Below are 18,644 nucleotides of genomic sequence, written 5' to 3' on the forward strand. Positions count from 1 at the left end.
ACCCCGCAGCAATCCAGCTTTGTTCCGCCTTTATTGCCAAAACAGGTGGGCTCACGCAGCAGCAGGGTCCACGGGAGGAACCTGGGCACCGTCAGCTCCAGTGGGGGCCATGGCCACGGCGCGGGGCTCCCCTGGTGCCCCCGCCTGGTGCTGGCTGCGGTAGCGCCGCGCGGAGCAGTAGCAGCCCAGCACACCCACAGCAGCAAGGATGGAGCCCATGGCCACCATGACCAGCGTGGTGGCAGGAACCGGGAGCGCTGTCCCTGCGGGGGGAAGCGAGGAGGTGAGGGGGCACAGGGGACCCCCGTGTCCCACGGCAGGCACCCCGCACTCACCTGAGTCCCTCTGGTCCCCACGCAGCACCGGGGCCGAGGGGCAGTGCGGCGGGGCTGTGCCAGGCTGCGGTGCCGTGGGCGAGCTGGGTGACGCCGAGAGCAGCTGCAGGCGGAGGCTGGCTGTGCCCAGCAGTCCTGCAGGGAGACGCCGTGGGCAGCGCTGCGCTCGCAGCACCAGCACCGTCCCGTACTCCCAGCTCTTACCTGCTCCGCTGTCCCGCCGCTGCCGGGCCCTGCAGCCAGCTGGGGAGCCGCAGCAGGAGCAGTCGGCACCGTCCGGGGAGCGCCAGGCGGCCGCCGTGCGGTCATAGGAGCAGGCCTTGCTGCCACCGGCCCCCGCCACCGCTGCCCGCAGGTGACAGCGGAGGAAGATCTGTGGGGACAGGCACCCTCCTGCCAGAACTGCCCCGCAGGGACCCCTCCATCCATCCCTGCACCCCCGGCACGCACCTGGGGGCTGGAGGCGTTGGGGAAGAGGAAGGTGTCCAGCTGGAAGCGCAGCGCGCCGCCCCTGCGCTGCGGGAGGAACCGCGAGCGGCCGAGCCTTCCATCCAGCAGGCACCTGGGGGGGCACAGAGGGAACAAGGTGGGCACAGCCACCCCCAGCATGGGACACGGCGCTACGCACACCCCCTGTCCCTGCACTCACCCGCCATCCCCGATGAGCTGGTACGTCACCTGCGATGTCGTGCCGGGGCTGGCCACGCACTCATCCACGAAGACTTGGAGGGGCAGGCGCGTGTCAGCAGCCACCGACGCCTGGATGTTGATCAGCTCGCCCAGCACGAAGGTGGGCAGGGGCAGGCGGGAGGACCAGGACCCTGGGGACGGGCGGCCGTGTGTGCCTGGTGCCACCCCCTGCCGCAGGGTCCCAGCGAGCGGGTCACGGGGCTGCAGCACTCACGGTCATACGCGTCCAGGGCGAAGCGCAGGCGTCTCCGGTGGGCGACGGTGGAGCCGAAGGGGACCCAGGTGGGCTGCACAGCCCCCGAGGAAGCGTTGCCCCTCCTGCAAGGCAGCACCCTGCAGCAGGGCAGCCCTCCCTGCTGGGACGAGGGGCACACCGGGACCAGGGGTCCCGGGGCACGGCACGCAGGGCACTGTGCTCACCTGGGGTAGCGGCACTCCACGGGGAGGGAGAAGGGAGCGGGGTGAGCCACGGGCCCCGCAGCCAGCGGGCGGTAGTGGAGGATGTTGCTGTAGCGGACGGTGTCTGGGAGGAGCTGCGGGAACCACGAGACACAGGGCCAGAGGCGTCACCCGGCTCAGAGCAGTGTCCCCTCCCTGCTCCCAGCACCCATTTTTGGGGGGGGACCAGGAGCTGGATTTGTGCTGGGGCTGACCCAGGAAAGCTTTACCTACCCCTCTGCACCCACCCAAAATCCCAACTGGTGCTCCCACCCAGGCACAAGTGCCCCAACCCTCCAGGCTCTACTGGGATCCGCCCCTCAGGGAGCTCACCTGCAGGTCAAGGAGCCAACGTGCCCGCCTGGCGTGACTCCCTTCCCGCAGGGCAGGGGGACGCCCGGCTCCCAGCCCTCCCGTGGGGGCACACTTCCCCCCAAACACCTCCACCAGGGACACGTGCTGGCACCGTCCCCATCCCCTCACCTGCAGGATGGTTCCACAGGCCGTGAGCGGGTGCTCCAGCCGGTACCTGCCCCCGTCAGCACTGGTCACGCCGCAGCCGGAGCCTAGCCACAGCTCCCTGATGGCTCCGGTCCCCAGCAGCCCGGCCGGCACCGCCACCGAGAGCCGCCCACTGCTACAGTGCACCTGGACTGGGATGGGATAGGGAATGAGCCGGGGGGGACCCAACCAGGTGGCGCCCTAGCACAGAGGGAGCAGGAGACCCCCCCCATTTACAGCCAGAGGGGGGCAGAGAAGGGATCCCTGCAGAGCTGTGATGATCCTGAGGGAGCAGCCCTTAACGCAAACCCACCCTGGAGAGGGAGAAAAATACAAGGTAGGGCACAGCCACCATGCCCAGGGGCTCCCCCTCGCCTCTTACCCAGGGCATCCCATGCCCTGGCTGTGGTCACAAGGAGGAGCATGAGCCACCCCTGAGCCTTCATCACAGCAGAGAAGATGGAGGGTGAGCAGGGGTGGGCCCGCTGGGGGCTTTTACACCTGGCCCAAGGCCGGCTGCCCCAATGGGAGGGCGGGCGGTCCCAGCCGCCCCCTGCGCCCAGCTGCGCCCCATCACTGCTGGGCTGCCCTAATCTGGCCCCACTCCTTCCCCTGTCCCTGCTCCCCGTTCTCCCTCTGGTCCCCTCCCCGTCCTCGTCCCCGTCCCTGTCCCCGGGTGGCAATGCACAAGGGGGGCAGTGACAGCCCGGTGGGGCAAAGCACCCTGTCCCCAGCACCGACGTCTCCACAGCTCGGACCCCTGCCAGGGGACACCCAGGAGGGGTTGGTGACCCTGCCACGTCCTCGGTGGCTCCTCAGCAACGCTGGGCCACATCCCAGCTTTTCTCCCTGGCAGCAGAGGGTGATCTGCATGCACTAGAAGGGTCATTTTGGGGCCAGTTTGGGGGGCAGAGGGTCATGGCATGGGCATACCAGGTGGGGCCGGCACCAGGCACGGTCTCGGTCTCAGTGCCAGGCATGGTGTCGGTGCCAGGCGCGGTCCCAGCGCCAGCTGGGCTCAGCCCAAACCTGTTCAGCTGGTCCCAGCCCCGTTCATCCCAGCCCAGCCCCATCCTGCTGCACCACAGGCCAGCTGGTATCCTTGGAGCACCCTTGGGTGCCTGTGCCAAGCACGTAGATAAGCCACTAGGTGCTTGGTGGTGCCAGGACAGCAGGGCACAAAAGGTCACCCCGTCTCTGCAGGAGACAGCTTAAAAGAGAGAGGACGCGGCGAGGGACAGGCACAGCGCGGACTGCTGGCCCTGAGGACGGGAGGATGCTCAGCGCAGCTCTCAGCATCGGGGTGCTGCTGGCCCTGCTGGGCAGCGGGGCGGCAGGCACAGCTCCCCAGGGCTGTGGTGAGTGCCAGCCCTCCTGCGGGGACACTGGCGGAGGGACCGGGAGCAAAGCCCATCAGGGAGGGCGCGGGGTCTCTGGCAACATCCCAGCGAGCGCCCACTCCCTCTCGCCCCAGACATCCCGCCCCAGGAGCTCACCCGTATGCTGCAGATCCTGGAGAGATCGGTAGCAGAGTCCGAGATGCCGAACCCCAGCGTGCTGCTGGCCTTCAACCTGGCCGGAGCCACCGGCAGCAATGGCCGGCAGCACCTGCTCAAGCAGATCGAGGAGGACGCGGTGAAGAGAGCACAGAAAGGTAAGGGGGTGCCTCGGGGGGCACCCCTGCACCCTGCCACCCCTGCTGGCACTGTGGGGCTGGCTGTCTCCCTGCTGCCGGTGGCAGCTCAGCCCCACTGGGGTCAGGGTCCCTGCTCCAGGCACCCCGCACGCCCTGGCTGCTTTCTGTCCCCACAGACATGTCCTCAGGACAAGTGGCCCTGTACACCCTCGCCCTCCTCTCCTCCTGCCACGATCCCCGGCACGTCGAGTCACAGGGGCACAGCGTCAACCTGCTCCAAGTCCTGGAGCAGAAAACACACAAGGAGGTGGCCAGACTGGGTATGGGGGCTGAGGGGGGCACAGGGCGGCGCAGGGACCCCACTCCCCACCGCACACTGTCCCTCCGTGGGCTCACGGCACCCCACTGCTTGCAGAGGAGTATGGTGTCCCGCTGACCACCCTGTACAGCGTGGGCCTGGACGTGCTGGCGCTGTGCTTGACGAGTACAGGTGACTACGAACAGGATGCCATCATCCTGGCCAAGCAGCTGCTAAACCCCGAAAGCCAGATCGACGTGGGTAAGGGTCCCCCCCAGCCCCGTGCTCCCGGTGGCTCTGCCCCTGCCAAGCAGGCGGTGACACCGAGACCATGCAGACACCCAGGCTGTGGTGGCGCTGGCGCTGGAGTGTGTGTACAACCGGACAAAGCTCCATGACACACTAGACCTGCTACAAGAGGCGTTGAAAGAGGTGGCCAACAGCTTCCTCGACAAGCAGGCAGAAGGGAACGGCGTGATTGGGAACATCTACAGCACGTCGCTGGCCATGCAGGTGCTGGAAACAGCCAGCAAGTTCTACGCCCCACGGGAGTGGGACTGTGCCCAGGCTTTCTCTGCCGTCTACAGCTACCAACTGCAGCAGCCCATGGCTGTTGCCCAAGCGCTGCCGGCCCTGGTGCACAGACCCTACCTCGATGCTGCCAGCCTAGACTGCAGCGTCGTCGCGGTCACCATCCCGCAGCTGCCCCTGTCCCCAAGCCAGGATATGACGGCTGAGGAAGGTACCGGCCACCCCTAGCCCCGCAGGGCGATGCTGTGGCCCTGCCGCAGGTCCCAGCCCGCCCCTCTGCCCCCCAGGGCCCCCGATCACAGTGCACTACTCCGTCAGCAACAACCTGAAGGGAAAGCCCTTCGACTTCTCCACCACCGTGAGCGTCCCAGCCGGCTCCACGCTGCTGGCTGTGCTGCAGGCAGCGGAGGAGGCCAAGCCCAAGGAATTCAGGTGAGCGGCGGGGGCAGCAGGGGCGGCGGGCGCTGCTGCCACCACTCCAGCCCTGATCCCACCACCCGGCCTCGCCCGCAGCTTCAAGACGAAGCCGACGTCCTGGGGCCCCATGGTGGTGTCCATCCACGAGCTGGAGGGCAGCGAGGCCGACAGGACCTTCTGGCAGTTCTTCAGCGGCGTCGACTCGCTGCAGGAAGGTGGGCAGCGGCCGGGGGGCTCGGCGGGGCTGTCCTGGGGGAGCCCGGCAGCCTGGCCTCACGCCCGTACCATCCCCGCAGGTGTCAGCGTGTACAAGCCGCAGGACGGGGAGCACATCCGCGCCGTCTTCAGCACCTACTGATGCCGCCGAGGGGCACCGCAGCGTCAATAAAGAACCATTTGCAGCACAGCCCTCTCTGCATCCCCTTACGGCCATGCCTCGCGGCCCCTCTCGCCTCGGATGGGGCAGCGGGATGGGGATGGGCCCCTGGGGGAGCACAGCGTGGGGGGAGGCCGTGCCGGGAGCCCTGCCCGGCGCCCTGCGGGCTCGGTGGCCACACCGGGGCGGCTGCGGGGGGGGGAGGGGAGGGGGAACCGAGCGCTCCCGGAACCCAAGTTCCGCGGCGCGGTTCCCGGGTGCGCCGAGCAGGGAAAGGGGACGGACCGGCGGAAGTGCGCCCCGCCGGGCGGCCCGGGGGGAAGGACCCGGATGGCAGCGGCCCGAGGGCACTTCCGGCCATGGGATGGTGGCGGCTGGCGCGGCCGGCGGTGGCCGGCGGAGGTCGGGGGGGCGGGGGGGAACCGGGAGGGGGCTGGGGGGGACTGGGATGGAGCGGGGAAGACCGGGAGGGGTCGGGGGGACGGGACGGGAGGGGAGGGAGGGAGGCTGGGGGGGAGCGGTAGGGGTCGGGAGGTGTCGGGGGAGGGCCGGGGGGAGCCGGGGGGAGCCGAGGGAGATCCAGGAGGGGCCGGGAGGGGCCGGGAGCGACCGGGGGGGAAGCGGGAGGGGGCTGGGGGGACCGGGGGGACGGGGAGGGACGGGGGTAACCGGGAGGGGGCTGGGGGGACAGGGGAGGAAGCGGGAGGGGGCCGGGGGGGGGACCGGGGCAGGCTGTGGGGGGGCAGGGGGGGCACTCCCGGGGCTGCCGGGATGCACGGCCCCCCCCTCAGTGCCGCCGGTGCCCGCCCTGACCCCGCTGTGCCCGCAGGTGCCGGCGGCGCCGCCCCCCGTGCGGCCCTCAGGAGCTGGGCGATGCCCCCCGACTACAGCGGTAAGGGCAGGCAGGGGGCGGGGGGCGGCGGTGGCGGGGCCCGGTGCCCGGTGCCGGCCCGGGCGTAGCGGTGAGCCCTGTGTCCTGACAGGCGTGACGTTCCCCGAGAGGACGAAGCTGAAGTTCATGGAGAAGGTGCCGGCCGTGCCCAAGGTGCAGCGGGAGCCACGGCGGCTGCGTGACATCCGCGGGCCCTCACGGGACGCCACGGAGCTGACGCAGGGGCAGTACGGGATCCTGGTGAGCGGGGCGGAAGGCTGGGGCTGTCCGCGCATCCCCACGGGGCCGGCAGCCAGCAGACGGCGGTGTGAGACCGCTGCCCCCCGAAGCAGGGGGAAGGCGGGGGGCACCGGCACGACCCGGCCCCCGGCAGCTGCCCCTCTGCCCGTGCCCTCCCGCAGGCGCTGGGGGGCGGCTACCTGCACTGGGGGCACTTCGAGATGATCCGTCTGACCATCGGGCGCTGCATGGACCCCAAGACCATGTTCGCCGTCTGGCGCGTGCCGGCCCCCCACAAGGCGGTGACGCGGAAGAGCCTGGGCCACCGCATGGGGGGCGGCAAGGGCCCCATCGACCACTACGTGACGGCGGTGAAGAGCGGGCGGCTGGTGGTGGAGGTGGGCGGGCGCTGCGAGTTTGAGGAGGTGAAGCCCTTCCTCACGCAGGTGGCCAGGAAGCTGCCCTTCCCCGCCATCCCCGTCAGCCGCGACAGCCTGCAGCAGATGCAGCGGGAGGAGGAGGAGAGGAGGCTCAACAACCAGAACCCCTGGACCTTCGAGCGCGTCGTCACCGCCAACATGCTGGGCATGCGCAAGTACCTCAGCCCCCGCGACCTGGAGCTGAAGGGACGCTACTGGGGCAAATACTTCCTGAAGCACAGGGTGTAGGCAGCGGGCAGGGCCGGGAATAAACCCTTCTTTGAGAACGTGCGTCTGCTGCTGTGGTTTCTGGTGGCTCAGACGTGGGGATGGGACACTGGGAGGTGACTGATGCATCTCCTCCAGACAACACCCCGGGACAGAGCGCGGGTGATCTCTTTATTCAGAAGGAGGGGCCCGGTGCGGGTGCGGCATGTCTGGAGAGTGGCGACACGAAGGGATCGCCGCAGGCGAGCTCCAAGCGAGAGGAGAGCCTCCTCCTGCGACACCGGGCGAGGCCGAGCCCTCCGTGCGCTGCCCCGGGGAGGAGCACGGCTCCTCCGGCCGCTCCGTGCCGGTGAGGAGGGAGCTGCTCTGCGCAGGACCCCGGATAGAGGGCAGGAAGCGGGGGGGGGGGCTTTGGGGCACGCGCTCGGGGGCGGGAGGGAGCGGGAGCAGGGCAGGCGACCTGCGCTCCTCCGGGCTGCAGCAGAACGACATCCTTGGGGCTTGGCGGGCAGGTCCTGGGGCTGGAGCCGCGGGCAGGATCATCCGGGCAGGAGGGGGAAGGCCACCTGCCAAGGGGGAGCAGGGGAGGTGGCTGCCCCTATCCCTCCGCGACGTCCCCGCCCAGGGAGGGGTGTCACCGCCACCCCCCCGGCCCCGCGGGCGCCCCGTCACCTGCAGGCAGTGGGTGGGGGCCTCAGGCGAAGATGCTCCCGATGCTGGCAGCCAAGATGACGGCAAGGATAACGCAGCAGATCATGATCATGATCTTCTTCTGCGTGGGGAGAGAGTGGCGGTGAGGCTGGGACGCGAGCGGCACGGGCAGGGGGGCGAGGGATGGGCTGGGAAGGCAGCAGGGCAGGTGGGAGCGGTGCTGGTGTCCCCGGGAGGGGCGGCCATGTGCCAGCGCAGGGAGCGGGATGTGTCCCCGCATCGGCCGCTGTCACTGCTCGTTCCTCTGGGGCCCCTCGCTCCCGCTGCCAAGAGGCAGGTCGCCGGGAGGTGGTTTATCAGCACCGGCAAAGGGAATCGTCAAGCCCTGGCCCCTTCCCCCGGGGGACACGGGGATGGTCCAGAGGAACGCAGGTGGTCCGGGGGGAGCGGGGATGGCCCGGGGGTAGCGCTCCAGCGGAGGCAGAGGGAGGAGGTCGAGGGGGCAGGCGTGGGTCCAGGAGCAACGCAGAGAGGAGGGAGTGGAGCCGGGAGGGTCCGCAGGGAGACGCCAGCGCTGGGACGGTTGGGAGCGTCTAGAGGAGGGGAAGGGGGAGGCGTCAGCTCCGAGACAGAGCCACGGGGGCGAGGGGCTGCGGAGCCAAGCGCAGAGACGAAACCCAGCCCCCGAGCACCGCAGGGCCCCAGCGTCGCAGAGCCGAGCACCTGGCAGTGCCCGGTGGCCCAGCCCCAGAGGCAGCAGCAGGAACCGAAGCACCGCAGAGGCACAGCCCGGCACGGGGGCGCAGAGCCCCCCGCTGACACCGGAGCAGTGAGAGACCCCCGGCTCTGCCTGCCCCTGGCTGCTTACGGATGGCAGCACCGGCCCGGGGGCTACTTCTTGTTCAGCCCCACCACGAGTCCGATGACGAGGGCAACTGTCCCCAGCGAGACCACCACAAAGGGGCGCAGAGGGACGTGGCGGGTGCCCTGGGGATGCTGGGGGCTGCCGGGGGGGGGGTGGGGACACTGCGGGGCGCCGGGGCCGTCGCTCTGTCTCACCCTCCTGGCCTCGCTCTGGTACTTCACGGCCTTTTTGGTGTCGGCCACGGCGCGCTCCACGAAGCCCACGGACTGGTCCATGTTGTTCTCTATGCGGTCAATCATGGCTCCCTGCGGGGCGGGGGGGCAGCAGAAGGAAGGGGGGAAGCACGCGGCGGCTCCTCGCATTGCTGGGGGGGCACAGGACGCGCTCCCAGGGGGATGGGGATGCTGCGCTGGGGGGCGCCCCCTCCCCGGGGACTCGCGCAGGGGTCCCTGTGTCCCCATCCCGTCCCATACCCAGGTCCCCGTCCCCGTCCTGTCCCCCCCGCCGTCCCCCGCCCGTCCCAGCGCCGTGCCTGGTTCTCCACCAGCATGGCGATGTCGACGAACATGTCATGCAGCTCCTTGATGCTGCTCTCCAGCCGCACGATGTCCTTGTGCCGCCCCTCGATCTCGCTCAGTGCCTGCTTCGAGATCTGCGAGTCCACGATCTGCGGGGGGGGTTTGGGGGGGGGGGTGGTCAGCAGGGGCGGGCCAGGCCCCCAGCCCCCCGTGCCCCCCGTGCCCCCCGTGCCCCCGGGCTCACCCCCGAGGTGAAGATGGCGGGGTTCCCGCTCTCCAGCATCTCCTCCAGCTCCTCGTCCGTCGTGTTCTTGCCGGCTGCACGGGGTCAGGGCCACCACAGGCTCCTCCCATGCCACCAAAAGGGGGCGGGGCGTGTGGGATAGGCCCCGCCTAGTTTTTTTTTGGGGGGGGGGCTGCGGCGGGGGAGGGGGCACGCACTGATCTCCAGCTGGCGCTGGATCCGGCCCTTGCTGCGCTCCCGGAAATCGACCTGCGCCTCGTTGTACTTGGTCATCACGTCGACGAATTTCCGAGACAGGACCGAGTGCTGGGGACGGGACGGCGGGGTGGGGATGTCAGGATGGGGACATCAGGACGGGGACACCGCGGGCATGGCGTGTCCCACCCCAGGGGACGGGAATGGGGACACTGGGAGGGGGGCGTGGAGATGGGGACGCCTTGGGCACGGTGCCTCCCAGCCTCAGGGGGCAGGAACAAGAATTAGGGACAGGGATGGGGACGCTGGAATAGGGACACTCCAGGTGTGGCCAGGACCAAGAGTTCGGGATGGGGACGTTGGAATGGGGACATTGGGATGGGCAGAGCCTGGGCATGGCATGTCCCTCCCCAGGGAACGGGACTGAATGCTGGGGATGGGGATGGGGACATCGGGATGGGAACGTTGGGATGGGGACGCCCTGGGCATGGCATGTCCCAGCCTCAGGGGACAGGACCAAGAGCTGGGAATGGGGACACCGGGACAGGGAAATTGGGATGGGGACACCCTGGCCATGGCGCGTCCCAGCCACAGGGGACAGGACCATGGACAGGGGCATGAGGCTGGGGACACCCACGGGCACCAGGGACAGGAATGAGACGTGGATCGGGGGACACCCAGGCAAGGCACGTCCCCAGCCCCCAGGGGACAGGAATGAGACGTGGGCCCGGTGACTGGGGGGTGACGTCCCACCCCGGGGGACAGGGACGGTGCCGCTGGGCCTCACCTGGGACTTGCGTATGCGCAGGTCGGCGGAGGAGCGCTCCTCGTCCTGCTCGATGTTCCTCTCCATGCCTGCCAGCAGCGAGACCCCCACACACACCCATCAGGGCACCGTGCACCCCCCCGGGGGACCCCCGGGCCAGGGACGTAGCCACTCACTCTTCAGCTTGTTCCGCACGCTGTTGGCCATCTTCTTGATGTCGGCCGTGAGCTGCTCCAGCTCGTCTTTGGTCTCTGCGGGGACAGCAGGCCCTGAGCCGCCAGGGAGAGGGCCCAGGGAGGGCCCCCCCAGTCTTGTTTGGGGGCTTGGGGAGGAGGGGGGGACACACGCATGGGGCCCCCACACTCACTCTGCTCAGGGATGGGGGCCGAGAGGATGACGCTGTAGAGCTTCTTGGCCTCCTCCACGTTCTCCGAGATCTTGTCGATGTTCTGCCGGGTCTCCTCGATCTGGGGGGATGAAGAGGGGGGTGTCAGGAGGCAGCCCCCCCCAAAGGCCTCCCCCCGCTGCCCCCGCCGCCCCGCACCTCGGCGAAGAACTCGTCCATGAAAGCCGTGTTGTCGACGGCGATCTCCAGCTCGTCGGCATCGTCCTCCGCATCCTGCTTCTGCGGGGGGCACCGGGGGGACGCTCAGGGGACCCCGGGGACACCCGGAGGCAGGTCGGGGACGCGGGGAGGGGACACGGGGGACCCCGAGCAGCGAGGGGAGAGGAGGGGGGGCGGCCGGGTGCCATCTGCGCGGGGCAGAGCGGGGCTCACATCTGGCCGGGGGGAATTAACGGGTTGCTGGGCTGGGGCACGGCGAGGGGACGGGGACGTGGATGGGGACGGGGCGCCCCGGTACGGGGCTGTACGGCCCCGGCCTCCACCGGGGGCTCCCCGAGGAGGGCTTCTCCCCCCCCCCTCACGGCACTGTCTTCACTGGGGTAAAAATAACGTTAATCCCCCCGCGCCCTCCCCAGCCCTGATCCCGGGCGCTGGCTCCGTAATCCCCGCTAAATCCCGGCCCCACGGGAAGGGGGGGGGCTGCGCGCCGTGGGGCGGGGCGGCGCCCCCAGACCCCCGACACGGACGGAGCGTGGGCCGTGGGACCCCACGCGTGCCCCGCACCCGCTCGGGAACCGGGGGGCTCAGCCCCACGCACCCCCCCTTTCCCCCCCGCGCCCCGCCGTGGGGGCAGCGCGCGCCGTCCGGGGGACGCCCCCCCGGCCCCCGTCCCCCCCCCCCCGCGTGTCGCCCCGCGCCCCACGCGTGTCCCCCCGGCACGTCCCCGCGGGGTCGCCCACCGCCCGCAGCTGCTCCAGCCGGTCCTTCATGGTGCCCGCCTGCCGCCGCCCCGCATCGGCCCCGCCGCCCCCCGGCCCCGGCCCCGCGCTAATCCCCGCTGACGGGCACGGCGGCGGCGCCCGGGGCAGGGACGAGGCGGAGCCGCCCCCACCCGCGCCCGGGGGGTGGCCCCGCGACGTGGCGCGGGCACGCGGGGGGGAAGCCGGGGCGCCGGGACCGAGGGGGGCCGGCGGCTCACGGAGGGGGGGACACGGCGCCGCGTGGGGAGCGGGGGGACGCGGCGGGGGGGACACGTCCAGGGGGCACGGCTGGGGACGGGGACACGTCCAGGGGACGGGGACACGGCTGCGTAGGGGGACATCGTCCAGGGGATGCGGCTGGGGGTCACTGGTCCACAGCAGTGACACCAGTGGGGGACTCGGCTGTGGGTGAGGGACACGTCCAGGGGACGTGGCTGGGGCAGGGGACACGTGCAGGGGACAGCGACACGTCCAGGGGACGGGGCCATGGCTGCGTATGGGGACACGTCCAGGGGACGCGGCTGGGGACCGGGACACGGCCGGGGGTCGCTGGTGCGCAGGGGTGACACGAGTGGGGGACACGGCTGGGGATAAGGGACACGTCCAGGGGACATGGCTGGGGGAATGCGTCCAGGGGATGGGGCCACGGCTGCATATGGGGACACGGTGAGGGGACACGGCTGGGGACCGGGACACGGCGGGGGGTCGCTGGTGGGCAGGGGTGACACGAGTGGGGGACACGGCTGGGGGTAAGGAACACGTCCAGGGGACATGGCCGGGGGGACGCGTCCAGGGGATGGGGCCACGGCTGCATATGGGGACACGGTGGGGGGACACGGCTAGGGACCGGGACACGGCGGGGGGGCGCTGGTGGGCAGGTGTGACACGAGTGGGGGACACGGCTGGGGACAGGGACACGTCCAGGGGCCGGGGCTGTGCGGCCGGAGCTGGGCTGCGGGGCGGGGATGGGGTCGCGGCGGGGAGAGCGCGGCCGGGCAGGGGGCACGGCGGGGGCAGCAGCGCGGGGGTGCCCCCGGTACGCCCCCAGCCGGCGGGGAGAAAAGCGCCGGCGGCCCCTTTAAGGGCAGCCCCGCGGGGGCGCGGCTCCTTTAAGGCTTCCCTGCGGGGGGGGCGGGGGGGCTCCCCGTTACCGGGCCGCTGCGCACGCGCCCGCGGCGGGTGACGTCATGCGCGTGCGCCCGCGGCGGCGCATGCGCGGCGGGGCCGGAGCGGGCCGCGCGGAGCCTGCGGGCGGGGGGCGCCGCCGCCGCCGCCGCCGCCATGTTCCGGTACCCGGTGAGCGGGGGCGGGCGGGGAGCGGCGCGGCGGGGCCGGGGCGGGCGGCGGGGCCGGGGCCGGTGGGCCCGGTCCCGGGCTCGGTCCGGGCTCCGGTGGGCCGGGTGCCGGTGCCATCGCGCTGACCGGTGCCGCCGCCGCAGTCCCCGGAGGAGTGCCCGCTGGACGAGGAGGAGGACGGGTTCCAGGCGCTGGGCGAGGAGGACGAGGACATCGACCAGTTCAACGATGACACCTTCGGGGCCGGGGCCGTCGGTGAGCGCTCGCCCCCTGCCCCGCTCCCCCCCCCCCCCCCGGTTCTCCCCCCGGCAGTCGCTCACCGGCGCCCCGTTCCTCCCCCCCCCCCCGTTCCCCGTTCCCCCGCGCAGACGACGACTGGCAGGAGGCCCACGAGCGGCTGGCCGAGCTGGAGGACAGGCCGCTGGGCGCGGGGCAGCGGGCCGTGCCGGGCGGCGAGGACGCGGAGCTGCTGGGCGAGCCCGAGGACACGCTGGCGGAGCGGCTGACGCGGCTGGTCATCGACAGCGAGCTGGAGGACCCGGCCATCATGCGGGCCGTGCACACCAGGGCCCCCGGCGCGCAGCCCGCGCCGCTCAACGCCGGCATCTGGGACGGCCCCGCCGTGCTGCGGCGCATCCGGGGGCCGCTGCTCGCTCAGGTACGGCGGGGCGGGCCCCTCCCCGGCAGGGCTTTGCCGCCTGCTCTGGGGCAGAGCTGCTGGAGAACGTTCAGAGAAGGGTTGCGAGGGTGGGGAAGGGTCTGGAGGGGAGGATGTGTGATGAGCAGCTGAGGTGCCTTGGTTTGTTCAGCCCACACAGAGCAGGCTGAGGGGAGGCCTCATGGCGGCCTGCAGCTCCCTCACGAGGGGAGCGGAGGGGCAGGCGCTGAGCTCTGCTCTCTGGGGACAGCGACAGGACCCGAGGGAATGGCATGGAGCTGGGACAGGGGAGGGTCAGGCTGGGTGTTAGGGAAAGGTTCTGCACCCAGAGGGTGGTTGGGCACTGGGACAGGCTCCCCAGGGACGTGGTCATGGCACTGAGCCTGCCGGAGTTCACAGAGCATTTGGACGGTGCTCCCAGAGAAATGATTGATCGCCAGTGGCGTCAGTGCTCAAGGTTTAGAGCCATTGGTTTCTCGAGGCATTGGTTTTTTTGGTCGTCAGTGAAGTAAGAGCTGGGGTTTTAAGTGCTGCGTGGCCAGCCCTCTCCCTGCTTTCCAGGAATGCTGGCCGCGGCGTGGGGGTCTCTGACACCGGGGAAGCATCCTGGGACGTGGAGGAGCTCTGCGCCCCATCGTGCTTCCCCAGTGCCAAAAAGCCTGTGCAGATGTGGCGGCGACTTGCCACCACGTTCACCCCCGGGGCTCTTATCTCTGGGGGGTTTCCTCCGTTTCCCCTCGCAGGAGATGCCGTCGGTGTCCGTGCTGGATTACGCTCTGCCCCAGAGACCCCCGCAGGCTCGGGAGGAAGAGAGGGACCCCTCCGAGCGGGCGCTGCCCCGCCGCTCGTCCTCCCCCGTCATCGGCAGCCCCCCGGTGCGAGCGGTCCCCATCGGCACCCCTCCCAAGCAGGCTGCCGTGCCCAGTTTCAACCAGCAGGTACCGCCCTGGGAGCCGGTGGTGGCTGGGGGCTGCTGTGTGAGGAGCCAGCAGCTGAAGCGCGCCGTCTCCCTGCTCCTAGATCCTGTGCCCGAAGCCAGTCCACATCCGGGCCAGCATGCAGCAGCGCTACCCCGCTCCTTACGGCGAGAGGATGTCCCCCAACCAGCTCTGCAATGTACCGGTACTGGGACGCCCCTCGCTCCTCCCTGCGGCCGTTCCGAGTGCCCTGGCTGTGTCGCCGTGCCAGGGCTGTGACGGGCGGCCCCGCTTCCTTCTTTTCCCCCCAGAACTCCTCCCTGCTGGGCCACCCGTTCCCCCACAGCGTCTCTCCCGTCCTCACCCACCTGCAGAGAGCGCAGCTGCTCGGAGGAGCCCAGGTATCGCCCTGCTTGCTGCCCTCCCTGCCCCCCCGGCGGGCGTCCTGTCTTCCTCTTCACAGCTCCACAGGAGCCAGCCCTGTGCTGGCCACGGCCACCCAGCCCTTGCCGTTTCCCCCCCGGGCTGATTCGTGCTCCCTCCGCTCCTCCAGGCCGGCCGAATGTCTCCCAGCCAGTTCGCCCGAGTCTCAGGCCTCGTCGGGAGCCCGCTGCCCTCCGTCAATCCCAAGCTGCTGCAGGGCAGAGTGGGGCAGATGATGTCTCCAGCCGGCGGCTTTCGTGCCTTCTTTGGGGCTGCCCCAGCTCCGCCGCCCCCGTCGCAGCCGCAGCCCCCACCGGGCCCCGCATCCCACCTGCAGGGCTTGAGGTAGGCGCCGCGCCCCCCTCCCCGGGGCCACGCGCCCGCCCCGTGCTCACCCCGAGTCCTCGGCTCCCCGCAGGCCCCAGCCGCAGATGTTCCGGCCAGACACGACCCACCTGCACCCCCAGCACCGCCGGCTCCTGCACCAGCGGCAGCAGCAGAACCGAAAGTGAGCACCGGGTGGGCAGGAGCATGGGGAGAGGGGCTGCCCGGCACGGGGGGGGCATCCCCCCCCTGCTCCGGGGGGCCCGTGCTGCCGGGGCTAGCCTGTGCACCGCTCTCTGTCCCTTCCTGTAGCTCCTGTGTGCTCACGGGTGCCCTTCTTGCCTCCTGCCAGCCAGCACCGCAGCCTCAACGGCTCGGTGGGGGACCGAGGGGGCCACCGGGGCAGCCACCAGGAGCAGGCACGCAAAGACCCCTACGCCAACCTCATGCTGCAGCGGGAGAAGGACTGGGTGTCCAAGATCCAGATGATGCAGCTGCAGAGCACTGACCCCTACCTGGATGACTATTACTACCAGGTACCGGCGAGGCGAGCGTTAGGGAGGGCGGGGGAGTCGTCCTTTGCCTGGAGAAAGGGGGGGCTGAGGGGCGACCTCGAGCTCCTGGAGGAGGACGTGAGCGTCTCCCCGTGTCCTGGGAGGAGGATGGGGCACAGGCTGGGGAGGCCGCGCGTTGCCTCGGTCCTCGCTGGCTGCGTTTCTGGGGTCCCAAACCCTCCTCTCCCCGCCTCAGAACTACTTCCAGAAGCTGGAGAAGCTGGCAGCAGCTGAGGAAGTCCACGGGGACGGTCCCAAGAAGGAACGCACTAAACTCATCACCCCTCAGGTGGCGAAGCTGGAGCACGCCTACAAACCAGGTCAGCGCTCCCTTCTCCGGGCACCCCAGCTCCGCGGGGAGGGGGGAGCAGCTCCTGCCAGGGCCGGAGGCGAAGCGGGTGCCGTGGTGCTGACGCCCCCGCGTCCCTCCTGCCCCTGCAGTGCAGTTCGAGGGCTCTCTCGGGAAGCTGACGGTGTCCAGCGTGAACAACCCGCGGAAGATGATCGACGCGGTGGTGACCTCTCGCGGCGAGGATGACGTGAGTCCTGCCCCTTCCCGCCGCTGAGGTGGCCCCGCGGTGGGAGCCGCTGCGCGCTGACCTGCTCCGTCCCTCCCGGCAGGAGACGAAGGAGAAGCAGGTCCGGGACAAGAGGCGCCAGACGCTCGTCACCATCGAGAAGGTGAGCTGCACGTCCCGCCTCCCCGCGGGGCTGCTCCCCCTCAGCCCCTGCCCCGTGTCGATCGCCGTCTCTCCTGCAGACGTACAGCCTCCTCCTGGACGTGGAGGACTACGAGCGACGCTACCTCCTGAGCCTGGAAGGCGAGCGGCCGGCCCTGATGGGCGAGAGGAAGCAGAAGATCTGCGATATGTACGACAATCTGAGGGGGAAGGCGCCCGGGCAGGAGAGGTGAGCGGACCTGGAGGCTGCAGCCCGTGGGCGCTCGCAGCAGCCGATGCTGCTTCCCGTCACGCGGGCGGGATGGACACGGGGGTGTCACTGCTCTCCCCGTCCCCGTTTTTGGATGCGGGTGTTTCCCGGGGTGTCGGGGTGCCTCTGGGAACCCCCTGGGAGCGCTCCAGCTCCCCGCTGAGTCAGCTCCTTCCTCCCCTCTGTGGCAGGCCGAGCGATGACCACTTCATGCAGATCATGTGCATCCGGAAAGGAAAGCGCCTGGTGGCCCGCATCCTCCCCTTCCTGTCACCCGAGCAAGCGGCCGACGTCCTCATGGCGACGGCCAGGAACCTGCCCTTCCTCATCAAGAAGGACGCTCAGGACGAGGTGACTGCGCCCCGTGGCTGGGAGGGTTCCCCTCGTTTGGCCCCCGCCCCGACGCGCCCCGAGCTGGCTCTCCTCTCCGGCACCCCGTGCCCCGGGGGTGCCCATTCTCCGGGTCCGCGCCTCTGCTTCTTCGGGTGACAGCAGTGGCCTCCCCTTCTGGGCGGGAGCCTAGCCAGCGTGAAAACAGCGGCAGCTGCAAAATAAGCCCCGGCTCGTTTGGAGAACGGGGGGGGGTGAATTAAGAAGGGAAACCACTAGCCTAAATTAAAAGCGGGGCCGTGCAGCTGTAGGGATACGGGGGGAGGATGCGGGGCTGGAGGGGCCTCTGACGGCTCTGCCGCTGCCTGCAGGTGCTGCCCTGCCTGCTGAGGCCCTTCTCGCACGTCCTCTACCACCTCCCCCTGGGGACGGTCACCAGCCTTGTGCAGCAGCTCACCAACCTACCTCAGAGCGCAACCGCGCCGGCGCCCACCAACCTGCACCTCGCTGCTGTGCTCCAGAACAAGGTGCGCCTCCCCGCCCCCCCGGGGGGCCAGCAGCTGCGGGGGCAGGGCTGGGGCCGCGCTGCAGCCGCCTCCTGCCCTGCCCTGCCCTGCCGCCCCCCCACCACCCAGCGGGGCCCCCCTGACGCCTGGTGCCTCTCCCCGCAGTTCGGCCTGTCCCTGCTCTACCTGGTGCTGAGCCGCGGGGAGGAGCTGCAGAGCTCGGACACGAGCACGGAGCTGATGCAGGACAACCAGTGGTGAGAGCCGGGAGGGAGGCGGGTGATGCCCGGGGCAGGGCTGGGGGCGGGTGGGCTGCGGCTCCTCGGCCGCAGCACCGGGGGAGGCCGCGGCGTGTCCCCCCCCCCAGCGCTCGGTTTCAGCACCGTGTCCCCGCAGGACGGAGCTGATGCTGCTGGCGACCCGGGAGCTCCTGCGGATCCCGGCGGCGGCCCTGGCCAAGCCGGTGTCCCCCCCCTCCAACCTGCTCGCCCTCTTCTCCCGCTACGTCGACCAGCAGAAGCTCAACCTGCTGGAGACAAAGCTGCAGTGAGCGGGGACGCAGCGGCCGGCACCGGGGCCTCTGCCCCGCCGCCCGCCCCGTCCTCCCCCGGCGCCAGCTTAGCGCCCGCCACCCGGTGGGAGCCCCCCCGCGGCTCCTCGGCACCGGGGCGGGGCGGGGCGGCTCCCCCGGTGCCCCCGCGCCGCCTCCGCACCGGGCGGGGAGCCCGGCACCGGGAGCCCCCGGCCGCCCCCGCGCCTCTTTGCACACTCGCCTCGTCTTCCCCGCCGCCCCCCCTCCCTACCCCCCCCCCCCCCGGTGCGCGCGGCCCGTACCGGCAGGCGGAGCGTTTGCACAGCCGGGGCCCCGCGGCCGCCCCGCCGCCAGGCGCGGGGCCCTGCCGGTTGCGCCCCGGTACCGTTTGTAACTTTCCATTTTTATAGGGATGTAAATAAAGAGCGTTGTGTACTGCCGCCTGCCCGCCCCTGCGCCTCCTCCCGCCCGCCCCACCCGGTCCCGGCCCCGGCCCCGGCCCCGGCCCCGCCGCCCCCCGGGGTCGCGGCCCGGGGCGGGGCCGCCGCGGCCAATCCGCGCGCGCGCGCTGACGTCACCGCCGCGCGGCCGCCTCCGCCGCTCCTCATTGGCGCGCCGCGGAGACGTGC

The 18,644-nt window shown here is 71.1% G+C and overlaps 5 protein-coding genes across 8 annotated transcripts; 3 read left to right on the forward strand and 2 right to left on the reverse strand.

The window, feature by feature from the left end:
• Positions 1 to 12: 12 nt before the first annotated feature.
• LOC308196292 (zona pellucida sperm-binding protein 3-like) lies at positions 13 to 2,597 on the reverse strand. The gene is made up of 9 exons (XM_080595089.1): positions 2,347 to 2,597; positions 1,947 to 2,116; positions 1,446 to 1,558; positions 1,240 to 1,343; positions 985 to 1,156; positions 786 to 897; positions 540 to 708; positions 336 to 470; positions 13 to 263 (listed from the first exon to the last, which is right to left on the reverse strand). The coding sequence occupies exons 1-9, from the start codon at positions 2,408 to 2,410 to the stop codon at positions 52 to 54; spliced, it is 1,251 nt and encodes a 416-aa protein (XP_080451215.1). The 5' UTR covers positions 2,411 to 2,597; the 3' UTR covers positions 13 to 51.
• A 546-nt stretch (positions 2,598 to 3,143) lies between these two features.
• Positions 3,144 to 5,252, forward strand: CBLIF (cobalamin binding intrinsic factor). Its single transcript, XM_080595088.1, has 8 exons — positions 3,144 to 3,322; positions 3,439 to 3,618; positions 3,777 to 3,920; positions 4,016 to 4,159; positions 4,236 to 4,640; positions 4,717 to 4,861; positions 4,943 to 5,061; positions 5,143 to 5,252. Exons 1-8 carry the CDS (start codon positions 3,241 to 3,243, stop codon positions 5,202 to 5,204), a joined length of 1,281 nt encoding a protein of 426 aa, XP_080451214.1. The 5' UTR covers positions 3,144 to 3,240; the 3' UTR covers positions 5,205 to 5,252.
• Positions 5,253 to 5,520: 268 nt separating this feature from the next.
• Positions 5,521 to 7,043, forward strand: MRPL16 (mitochondrial ribosomal protein L16). The gene is made up of 4 exons (XM_080595090.1): positions 5,521 to 5,624; positions 6,052 to 6,114; positions 6,206 to 6,354; positions 6,516 to 7,043. Exons 1-4 carry the CDS (start codon positions 5,582 to 5,584, stop codon positions 6,999 to 7,001), a joined length of 741 nt encoding a protein of 246 aa, XP_080451216.1. The 5' UTR covers positions 5,521 to 5,581; the 3' UTR covers positions 7,002 to 7,043.
• A 95-nt stretch (positions 7,044 to 7,138) lies between these two features.
• Positions 7,139 to 12,565, reverse strand: STX3 (syntaxin 3). 4 transcript variants are annotated; one of them, XR_013952137.1, is made up of 11 exons: positions 11,525 to 12,565; positions 10,764 to 10,844; positions 10,587 to 10,686; positions 10,396 to 10,470; positions 10,241 to 10,308; positions 9,456 to 9,564; positions 9,259 to 9,332; positions 9,029 to 9,163; positions 8,691 to 8,801; positions 7,653 to 8,224; positions 7,139 to 7,546 (listed from the first exon to the last, which is right to left on the reverse strand). XR_013952137.1 is itself a non-coding variant. In XM_080595085.1 (11 exons), the coding sequence occupies exons 1-10, from the start codon at positions 11,552 to 11,554 to the stop codon at positions 7,675 to 7,677; spliced, it is 861 nt and encodes a 286-aa protein (XP_080451211.1). In that variant the 5' UTR covers positions 11,555 to 12,565; the 3' UTR covers positions 7,139 to 7,546; positions 7,653 to 7,674. The 4 variants fall into 4 exon arrangements, 3 of the variants coding, with proteins under 3 accessions (XP_080451211.1, XP_080451210.1, XP_080451212.1); XM_080595085.1 differs by having other exon boundaries at positions 7,653 to 7,752; XM_080595084.1 differs by having other exon boundaries at positions 7,139 to 8,224.
• A 146-nt stretch (positions 12,566 to 12,711) lies between these two features.
• PATL1 (PAT1 homolog 1, processing body mRNA decay factor) lies at positions 12,712 to 18,455 on the forward strand. The gene is made up of 17 exons (XM_080595083.1): positions 12,712 to 12,841; positions 12,985 to 13,096; positions 13,210 to 13,499; positions 14,243 to 14,437; positions 14,520 to 14,621; positions 14,728 to 14,817; positions 14,970 to 15,184; positions 15,258 to 15,347; positions 15,516 to 15,699; positions 15,914 to 16,037; positions 16,159 to 16,256; positions 16,339 to 16,398; positions 16,478 to 16,626; positions 16,839 to 16,998; positions 17,349 to 17,504; positions 17,649 to 17,740; positions 17,880 to 18,455. Exons 1-17 carry the CDS (start codon positions 12,827 to 12,829, stop codon positions 18,031 to 18,033), a joined length of 2,286 nt encoding a protein of 761 aa, XP_080451209.1. The 5' UTR covers positions 12,712 to 12,826; the 3' UTR covers positions 18,034 to 18,455.
• Positions 18,456 to 18,644: the final 189 nt, after the last annotated feature.

This window comes from Anser brachyrhynchus, assembly GCF_964034855.1.
Source record: "Anser brachyrhynchus genome assembly, chromosome: 5".
Taxonomy (NCBI): domain Eukaryota; kingdom Metazoa; phylum Chordata; class Aves; order Anseriformes; family Anatidae; genus Anser; species Anser brachyrhynchus.

Excerpts from the sequence above, each read along its gene's own strand:
- STX3 (XM_080595084.1), bottom strand. The coding sequence starts at position 11,554 with ATGAAGGACCGGCTGGAGCAGCTGCGGGCG. Across the intron at positions 10,471-10,586 it reads GGCCCCCATCCCTGAGCAGA|AGACCAAAGACGAGCTGGAG; the intron begins GTGAGTGTGGGG and ends CTGTCCCCGCAG. Across the intron at positions 10,309-10,395 it reads CGTGCGGAACAAGCTGAAGA|GCATGGAGAGGAACATCGAG; the intron begins GTGAGTGGCTAC and ends CGCTGCTGGCAG.
- PATL1 (XM_080595083.1), top strand. Across the intron at positions 14,438-14,519 it reads TGCCCAGTTTCAACCAGCAG|ATCCTGTGCCCGAAGCCAGT; the intron begins GTACCGCCCTGG and ends CCCTGCTCCTAG. Across the intron at positions 15,348-15,515 it reads CGGCAGCAGCAGAACCGAAA|CCAGCACCGCAGCCTCAACG; the intron begins GTGAGCACCGGG and ends GCCTCCTGCCAG.
- LOC308196292 (XM_080595089.1), bottom strand. The coding sequence starts at position 2,410 with ATGAAGGCTCAGGGGTGGCTCATGCTCCTCCTTGTGACCACAGCCAGG. Across the intron at positions 1,559-1,946 it reads CCTGTGGAACCATCCTGCAG|CTCCTCCCAGACACCGTCCG; the intron begins GTGAGGGGATGG and ends TGGTTCCCGCAG. Across the intron at positions 709-785 it reads CCAACGCCTCCAGCCCCCAG|ATCTTCCTCCGCTGTCACCT; the intron begins GTGCGTGCCGGG and ends CTGTCCCCACAG.
- CBLIF (XM_080595088.1), top strand. The coding sequence starts at position 3,241 with ATGCTCAGCGCAGCTCTCAGCATCGGGGTGCTGCTGGCCCTGCTGGGC. Across the intron at positions 4,160-4,235 it reads CGAAAGCCAGATCGACGTGG|ACACCCAGGCTGTGGTGGCG; the intron begins GTAAGGGTCCCC and ends GAGACCATGCAG. Across the intron at positions 4,641-4,716 it reads GGATATGACGGCTGAGGAAG|GGCCCCCGATCACAGTGCAC; the intron begins GTACCGGCCACC and ends TCTGCCCCCCAG.
- MRPL16 (XM_080595090.1), top strand. The coding sequence starts at position 5,582 with ATGGGATGGTGGCGGCTGGCGCGGCCGGCGGTGGCCGGCGGAG. Across the intron at positions 5,625-6,051 it reads GCCGGCGGTGGCCGGCGGAG|GTGCCGGCGGCGCCGCCCCC; the intron begins GTCGGGGGGGCG and ends CTGTGCCCGCAG. Across the intron at positions 6,355-6,515 it reads AGGGGCAGTACGGGATCCTG|GCGCTGGGGGGCGGCTACCT; the intron begins GTGAGCGGGGCG and ends GCCCTCCCGCAG.